The sequence below is a fragment of the Schistocerca nitens genome, chromosome 8 (assembly GCF_023898315.1).
Source record: "Schistocerca nitens isolate TAMUIC-IGC-003100 chromosome 8, iqSchNite1.1, whole genome shotgun sequence".
NCBI classification, from domain to species: domain Eukaryota; kingdom Metazoa; phylum Arthropoda; class Insecta; order Orthoptera; family Acrididae; genus Schistocerca; species Schistocerca nitens.
The window spans coordinates 601,826,049-601,835,911 of NC_064621.1; the positions used below are offsets into that span (position 1 = coordinate 601,826,049).

The window sequence follows — 9,863 nt, forward strand, 5'->3', positions numbered from 1 at the left end:
GAAGGAGCAACTGCTCAGACATCCAACCAAGGTATAGCCCACATCACCGTGTTCTCTGAAGACAGACTACAGTAGAGACCTCTGACCCCTAACATCCCTGAACTTAGCATTGTGTGATTTTTATTTATGGGACACACTAAAAAGCAAAGTGCGCATTGACAATCCTTACGTTACTAGATAAACTAACATCATGCCTTAAGAATTACAGTGTATTCCTGGTATCATCATCACACAAAGTCAGCAATGCCTGGGTGCCCAAGGCCACCACTTCCAATATCTCTTATAAACAAGTAACTATGTTTCTTTAAAGTTACTATTATCTATTCTTTGTTTCCTAGTTCATTGTTACTGTTTTGATGTAAGACGCACTGCATCTTTGTAATCAATCAACAATTTGATGCACTTTTTCTGACAGACTTAAACATGTTGTAGCACCATCCTTCTGCAAAACGGAAGTTAAACAAAGCACCTCTAATTAAAGACCTATATTATTCCTTTCTACCTTTTCCAAAGTGATTTGGAAAGCCTTTGGTAGAATAATGAACCATTTAACCAAGCAGAACTTGTTAGTTGTATTTCATTCTGTCCTTTGTAACAGATGCTCCACACAGAATGCACTACCAGAGCTTAAAATAGCAGAGAGGGGGAGAGGGATATATATATATATATATATATATATATATATATATATATATATATATATATATATATATATATATATATATATTGTTAGCATATTGTGTAACACCAATAGAAGCTTTCGAAATGTGGTGCTACAGAAGAATGCTGAAGATTAGATGAGCAGATCACATAACTAATGAGGAGGTACTGAATAGGATTGGGGAGAAGAGGAGTTTGTGGCACAACTTGACCAGAAGAAGGGATCAGTTGGTAGGACATGTTCTGAGGCATCAAGGGATCACCAATTTAGTATTGGAGGGCAGCGTGGAGGGTAAAAATCGTAGGGGGAGACCAAGAGATGAATACACTAACCAGATTCAGAAGGATGTAGGTTGCAGTAGGTACTGGGAGATGAAGAAGCTTGCACAGGATAGAGTAGCATGGAGAGCTGCATCAAATCAGTCTCAGGACTGAAGACCACAACAACAACAACATTGTGTAACTTTGTCAATTCCATTGTTGTGAGCATCACTAAATTCTATTTAAAAAACCTGTGTTAAAACATTAATGACATCATTTCTATATGGATCAAATCTTACATTCATAACAGGAAACAGAGGGCTCACTGATGGGCAGTGTCTCAGGTGTGAAGCTAACATCAGAATGGGGGAATATAACATGTAGAGTGCCTCAAGAATCAGGATTGGGCGCACTTTTGTTTGTAAACTACATAAATGATGTAACGACTTTTAAGGACAATTCAAAAATTGCAATACTTGCTCAACACAAGCATGCTAATCAAGAGCCCAAAATCAACAGTCAGACGACAGCTGAATATACCTACAAGTTGTTCACAGCTGGCAGTTTAAGTCTTGATGTCACTCTCACATTATGCAATTTCAAACAAGCAATGATGACCTTTTATCACGAGAAACCGACAATAATGGTCATACACTGAATGAAGTGCAGTATGTAAAATCCCTCGGGGACTAGGAGCATAAAAAGTTAAAAATGGAATCAACATATAGTAAAACTAATTACAAAACTCAGTTCAAGTTAAGCCCTTAAAAACTTCTCTCACTATGTTGATCTAAAGACAAGAGCCTTAGCTTAATTTGCATGTTTCCACTCTCTACTGTCTGGAACTATATTATACAGCAAAGTAAATAAAGTGTGTATTCAGCAGCATCATCAGCATCAAGCTGATGTTGTCGAACATAGATAAGCCGCTCTCTAGCAGGAACCTTTTTAAGAATCATAAAAGTCTTACACTCACTTCCCACTACATTTGTTCAATAAGTTTTTGTTGTTGACAAATATCACTGACAGATTAACTGCGATTTACAGTCACAAAAATAATTTGCATGTAGACTTCACATCCTTCCCTAGGGTTTAGAACAGAGTTGAGTAATTTGATGGGAAGTAACCCAACATAAACTAACAAAATTAAAAACATACTTCGTCAACCACTGTTTCTACAAATTATCTGAATATCTGGGTTCTGTAAGTTACATAGAAAGTAGAAAGTTTGTTGTAAAGCTATATGAGTAGTTGTAAATAGGTCTGTCTTGACAGATGTAATTTATTAGAAAAATACCTTTGCAATCACATAAATATTAAGCTTTTAAAAGCCGATAAGAGCAGACTTATAGTATACCTGAAGAGGCAGCAGATTTTTTTAAAAGCAGTATCTTTCTTTGCAATTTACCTGATTAAATCAAGATGATATACGTGTGAACAGCATTACACAGTTATTGGCAATAAGGTATGCAGATTGTTTCTATGATTTTCTTGTCTAATGTGCACCTTGATTCGTTCCACACCCCTAGATATTCTTTTTCTTGATTGGAACTACACAGCATGATGAATGAATAGCAAACGGCCTATGACTGGTTAAATTCTTACCCGATGCACAGGTATTGGATGCTAGAAGTCTGTATTGATCACAGAACTTTTGTTCCAGCATAAAGAAAAATTAATTGCATGACTACCTATGTTAGATATCAGGCCATTTGATTTGATTTTTTATTGGTCCAGTTTTATCATATAGCACAAATTGTACAATTGATATTGGACAGGTCAAAGATAAGTTACAATAATACATAGTATTAGCAATTAAAATTAGGTACCTACTACAATTAATTTTGTTACTTATTCAGAAATTCTCTGACAGAATAGAAACAGTGCTTTATTAGAAATGCCTTTAGTTTAGCTTTAAATATTGGATGAGTAGTATTTTTTATTTCCTCTGGTATCTTATTGTGTAGTATTACACCAATGTTAATTATGCTCCTCTGATAGGTGGTTGTTCTGTGATTTTTTGATGTATATTTGATTCCCTTCTGGTACTATAGTTGTGTACACTTTTGTTCTGTAGCACTTTGCCTGTTTTCAGGAGGTAGTCCCTAGTGAACAAGATAGTTTCATAAATGAATAAACTTGGAACATTTAGAACACCAAGCTCAGTAAAATGGAATTTACAGGACTCCATCTTTTTAAGGTCACAAATTATTCTTAGAGCTCTTTTTTGCATTCTAAAAACCTTTACACTGTGAGTTGAGTATCCCCAGAAAAATGATCCCATATTGGACTAGTGAGTGGAACTGTGCATAGTATGCCTGCAGTACTGTTGTTTTGCTTGTTGTAGGCTTTAAAATTCTTAGGCCATAGCACACAGATGCTAGTTTTCTAGACAAGTTATTTATATGTGTGTCCCACTTTAAGTCTTGCTGAACCCATAGACCCAAAAATTTTGTGACACTTAAAGTTTCTAGGGGATCATTTTTTAATTGGGCTTGAATAGACATCTGATTAGTTGGAGGAGTTAAATGAAAATCGACACACACAGTTTTTTCAGTATTTATAACGAGTTTGTTTTTTGTGAACCACTCAGAGAGTGTTTTCATAGAACTTTCTGCTGTGGACCACAAAGTTTCTGGACTGGATCCAGTGAGCAATATGCTGGTGTCATCAGCAAACAGGATAGTTTTTGTGGGACTCATATATTCAACTAAGTCGTCCACATAAATCAAGAAGAGTAGTGGACCTAGGATTGAGCCCTGTGGTACACCATATTTTATTGGTAATTCCCTAGAAAGAAAGGAGTTGTTTGTTGTTTTATTCATTTTGTTGAATTCATACTGAAGTGATACTTTCTGCCTGCGGTTTTTTAGGTATGAACACAACCAGCTATGTGCTACACCTCTTACTCCTCGTCTTTCTAATTTTTCGAGCAGAATGTTATGGTCCAGGACATCGAAGGCTTTTGATAGATCTAGAAAAATACCTGCAGCTAATTTATGTTGATCAAGGGATTTTAAAATGCAGTCTAAGAATTCGAAAATTGCTGTCTGTGTAGATTTAGACTTTCTAAAACCATGTTGTTGTACTGTAAGAGGTGCATATTTATTTATGAAACTTAAAAGCCTGTCATAGAAGAGTTTTTCTAGAATTTTTGAGAAGGAACTTAACTGTGACACGGGTCGGTAGTTTGATATTTTTTCAGAAGAACCTTTTCTTGGCAGTGGTGAAACTTTTGCTATTGTAAAAATATCTGGGAATACACCAGTTTTTAAAGAGAGGTTGAAAATTTTTGCCAAGGGGTTTGCTATGTGGTGAGCACATGCTTTTAATATGAAATCAGGTACTTCATCAAGACCACTTGACATTTTATTGCTTAATGATTTAATTTTACTTATAATTTCATTGGGGTTTGTTTCATACACATACATAGAAGCATTGAAGGTCACTGACTTGCTGGAGAAACTTGGGACTGGTCCTTTACAGTGTACTTGAATGAGGTCTTCAGCTAGTGAGGTGAAGTATTCATTGAATTTTTCCACAACTGAATTTGGGTCTGTGACTTTTGAGCCTTCTAGTGTTAGTGATACATTCTTTTTCTTTGGCACTGAACTACAAGTTTCTTTCTTTATAACTCTCCACGTGGATCTCATTTTGTTAGATGAGTTTCTTATCAAATTGTCATTCCACATAATTTTCGCCTCTTTGACTACTCTACCATAGATTCTTTTGTAGGCTTTTGAATAATCTGCGAATTCTTGGGTTAATCTATATTTCTTACAAGAGTACTGCAGAAAAGGTTCTTTTTTTAACTACTTTTCCGGAAGTGATACTACTTGTTGGCATTTCTATACACAGCAGCTGTGCCTCATGATCACTATAACCCATGCTCAGTACTCTGCTTGTGAATCTGTAAGTTGTTTCTGAGATGAATATTTGGTCAATAACGGAATTTGTGCATTATGTTAATCTTGTTGGACAGTGTATTGTGGGGATCATATTGAATGTGTTGGTCATATTTATCGAAGCATCTCTGCTGCTGCTGCTGTCTTTTGAAAAATCAATACTGAAATCCCCACAAAGCACTATCTTCATATTTAGTGTACTGATCTTGTTCAACAGAACCTCTAGTTTATTCATGAAGACTGACAGGTTTCCACTTGGTGATCTGTATATGTTAGTAACTATGAAATTAAGCTCTGGCAGCTTGGTAATGGAAAGCTCAAAGTCTTTTTCAATTGAGTCAATATAACTTTTACTGACATCACAGAACTGCTCTTAGTAGTTATAAACAAAGTTGGCAAAATTTATTTGAATGACAAATACAAATAAAACTACTTGTAAGTGAATAACAAGTACAAATATTTATTCGAAACATTATTCAATCAGACAAACAAAAATATTTATTCAAAATAGGTGAATAACGAGCATCACAAATAACAGATAAACTTGAAATCCCTAATTCTTTGTAATTTATTAAACAAATCTAGGGCTACTTTTTGTTGCTTTCAAATTAGTTTCCAGAACAACGCTTTCTTTCAAAAATCTCTCATCCTAAAATTTAACTGATTTCTGAAGAGTTGTCATTGTGGCACAACAAAGAAAATATGTCATACACATGCATGAGGATCACAGTGTGCCAAATCCCCTGAAATACTCTTCACTTCAAGATAACAAACCTTGAAAATAATGATCTTCAAAAATTGAGAAATAATCAATTCTGTTCAAGTTTTTGACAAATAACTTTTTGTTGGAACTCCACATTAACTTCACCTCCCAAATCACATTCGAAATTCTGTTTTTACACCATAACACCATCTGAAACTTGTGACCCAATTTCTTTGATATTTCTTGGGTGTTATATGTAGATAATTTGTTGTATGCTTCCCTTGGCCATAGAGAGCTATACAGGTTAAGTATTTGTCTTTAAATCATAAGTAAGAAACTGCTCCAACAGTTGCAGGTGAAAAAAGTCTTCCAATATTCTTGTCACTTCCTCAGTAAAAAAGTTGCCAGTTTTTGCTCCAATATTATGAACTCTTCAGTACTTGAACCCAGTCTCTCTTCTAAAATTGCTCAATCCCAATCGCTCGAAAAACTATTTCATCTTCTAATGGAAAGCTTACGTAGAGTTTGTCTTAATGCATTTTTGGATGACTCTGGATATCCACCAGCATTCCACAAATGTTTCAGGATATTTTATATTTAAAGTCTGTTAATGTTAGTCATTAGCAATCACTTGCATTTTTACTTTGTTGACTCTTTTTGTAGCACACCAAATACAAATGTATTGCGTTATTACATACACAACACACAAATATTCGATGGTGTTACCTATCTTGGTACAATGAAGGACAGTACTGCAGATTTAAGAGTGTCTGTTCCTTGCATTTTTATCCTTTGTTACTTACATAGCATACAAAGCATTTTTATATTACATTTGTTATACTGTGAAGCAAGAAAGCCTAGAAAGTCTGTGTTCAACATATAGCTCGGTTTCTGCAGACAAAGTATTTCCTTCATTGACATTAGCACTGTGTACAAAGAAGAAACAGAAACCAAGACGCTGGTCCAGGAAATGTTTGAAATTGAGAGATAAATATGCTCACGAAAATCTCATGAAAGTTCATTAGAATCACAGAGCTATGATTATTTACTTATTTATTTTATTGCAATCCCATTTGTATGTTGAGCAAATTATATTGATCTTCTTATTAATAATTTCCTGCAACACTTCTACCATTTTTGTAATTGCCAGATCTCTCTTGTTTTTATGAGGTACTCTTATTGGTCATAGTTTCCACAGTTAAATAAACTCACAATACAGTGAGAACAGCATTCTGATTCAATGTACATGGTGAAACATCAACACAAACCACATTCAACGTCTTGCCAAATTGGCAATCAATCAAAACGTCTCTCACTGACATTCAGTGTTTTTAAAACATGTCAAGCTATGTCACATAGACCTACTGCAAAATAATTTGACAAACACACATGCACTGAGCCAAATACAGTGGTATTCAAAGTTATTTTTTATTTAAGCTACAAAAAATAAATAATTATTTGTATTCATTGAAAGGAAGTGTGACAGGACCGTTACTGTTTACAAAATATGCAAATGTTCCAGTAGAATGCAACAGAAGCTCTTTAAAATTGTTCGCATATTGTGCGACTTGGCTTCCTATAAGAAGGTAGCAATGCCAGAAGATAATTTGCAGAAGGACCTACAGACGACTGACGAATGAACCATGTAATAGAAGTTGACCATGGGTGTAAATAAATGTAGGCATAACATATTGCACAAACATAGGAAAAGAAATACAGTACTCTATAACTACACTATTGATGAATAATTGGTGGAAAGAGTAAAAACTATAAAATATCTAGAGGAGCAATCTTAACTGACACGACAACATAAAACAAATAGTAAGAAACACAGATGCCAGACAGATTTATACAGAGAATCTTAAGGAAATGCAATATTGACAATTTAAGAAGTGGCTTACAAGAGACTTGTCTCACCAATTCTTGAATACTGTTCATCAATCTGGGATTGGTACCAGAAAGGACTGATAGGAGAGAGAGAGAGAGAGAGAGAGAGAGAGAGAGAGAGAGAGAAGGCCCACAACGAGTGACACGTTTTATCAAAGAACTGTTTAGTCAGTGCAACAGATTTACAGATATGCTCAACGAATTCCAGAGCCAGACAATACAAGATAGACAATGTGCATCACAGAGAAGTTTACAGTTGGAATATCGAGAGAGTACTTTCAGGGAAGAGTCAGACAACATATTTCCTCTAACACGTTTCACGAAACAACAACAATGAGAGTTTCCCTGACAATCATTCTTCCACCACATCATATGCAAGTGGAACAGGGAAGGAGGGCTCAGTATCGTACGCCCCGCCACGCACTGGCAGGTAGCTTGCGGAGCTTCGATGGAGGTGAATCATCTATTTATTTGAAAAATTATCTGGCTGGATATTAGAATATTGCCCATTTCTGATTAATGATTTTCCACCACAGTTATCAGCAAAAGATGCAGTGCTTTTTGCAGACAATAGCACTTTCTTTTCATTTAAGGATTAAATGACAAATCTGCGGCAAAAATAGTAACACTTGGAGGAAATTGATTCAGTGATGATTGATTGGTAGTGGATGAAACAAAAAAACAAGGGAGTATGGACCAGAAGCATAAAAGCAATATAAAAATACTAAACAAAGGTTAAGTAAATGTCACATGTTAAGTGTGCTAATTGACATTCCATTCTGGGGTAACTTAAGTATGAAAGATATTCATAGGTAAATGCACATAATGGCCACATATAAAGAAGTGAGCCATATGAACTTAAAAATTTATTCAGTGCTTTGTCTCTACGCAAAGTGAATTTCATAAGCATGCAGGTTTGCAGAAGAACTAAAAAATAGTGTGGCAACCAACAGCTTCTATTGCACTGTTGAATACAGGATGCACATGTACAAATCAGATAGGGGATGCACACACTGGCCCTTGTATTCTCTATTGTTTATTCACAATGTATATTTCTAACGTGCATCAAAATACTTGTCTATGATTCAATACATGTATTCTCAAGTTGTCTTCAGTTTTTGAAATGAGAAGTATGTTAAATATAGTGTGAACAGAAACATCAGATTCCACTAAAGGCCAGTCTGTTACTTGACTTCCAAATTCACTGGCTTCACTAACTCAACACCAAATCATCTTCCAACCTAACGTAGACCTAACTCTACTCTCACAACTGACAAAATTTAAGGGATGTCCACTACCATAGTTAATCCTATTGATCAGTATTAAATTAAATCACATGAAAAGTATGCATCATTTTCCCAGTGACATTTCTGTCATTTATGGCACAGTGATAAATGATATAAATATAGTTTTTAATTCCTTTGCATCAAATTGTATGTATATGCTGGCGAGCATATTGACGCCGTAAACCTTGCCTATTCCGACAAATTTTCTTGAAAATATCCTTATTCAGTGCGTTGGTAACATGCGTACAAAATATACAGTAAAGGTTGCTCCCTCTTACCGCTTTGAAGATCCATGTTGTTGAACTTTGAAAGTGGTTTATAATCTACTCTGTTTCTTACTCCATTACAATTCAATTCCTTCTTATGTATATTGACACATTTCAAACAACAAGTCTTAACTTCACACGCCGGGCACGTATATTTGGCATCCTGAGAATCACAAACTTCGCACCTCCCAAGCCTGAGAAACGTACACATAACACGAATGAATGAATAGTTTCGCTCCTGTAATTTGTATGTCAATAATTTTTTTTTTTTTTTTTTCCTTCAGATTTTCCCTACCTGCTACACGAATCATGTTCTGCCGCCATTGAGCCAGACGCCAGTGCACTGTGCAGACTGCAGTTCAATCTTCGACCATAGAGTTCAATCAACATAAACAAGATCTCAGCAACAGATATGAAATATCGTTGGCTTAACCCCCGTCCACACGCAACGATGTGACTGCGCAAATGTCTGCGCACATCACATCTGCGCAGAAAGATCGTTGCGTGTGGACAGAAGATTTGCACCAACCTGAGGTGTGTGCAAACCTGGAAGTTGGAGGTTTGAGCGAAACCTCTCAAATTTGTGGGTTCAAACCACATCTGAGCAGACAAGTTGGAGCGTGTGGACAGGAGATCGCCGCAAATCTAGCGCGAAACAGCTGTTTTCTCAGTCTAGTGTTTGTATTTGTGCACATAGGGCATTAAAATGACTGATACTCGACAGTGTTCTCGAGAGTTTGTAAGTGAATTCATTGAAATATATAGAAACCATCCATGTTTGTGGATGATCTCTGCTGACGACCAACTCCTCAACCTTGTTCACCTTCTGTCCCTCCAGCTCAACTCCCGTCGCTCCGCCATTTTTGTTTCCCTTGACCTCCAAAATGCCTATGAC

General features: G+C 35.9%; 1 protein-coding gene across 2 annotated transcripts in view; it reads right to left on the reverse strand.

The window, feature by feature from the left end:
* LOC126198637 (box C/D snoRNA protein 1) overlaps positions 1-9,401 on the reverse strand; it is a 78,321-nt gene extending 68,920 nt beyond the window's left edge. Inside the window, exons 1-2 of one of the 2 annotated variants that reach the window (XM_049935098.1) lie at positions 9,264-9,401; positions 8,981-9,162 (exon numbers count right to left, since the gene is read on the reverse strand). In XM_049935098.1, the coding sequence (XP_049791055.1) occupies positions 8,981-9,162; positions 9,264-9,358 (277 nt within the window). In that variant the 5' untranslated portion in view covers positions 9,359-9,401. The remainder of the gene's footprint in view (positions 1-8,980; positions 9,163-9,263) is intronic. The other variant, XM_049935100.1, reaches the window with a different exon arrangement.
* Between the last annotated feature and the right edge of the window lie 462 nt (positions 9,402-9,863).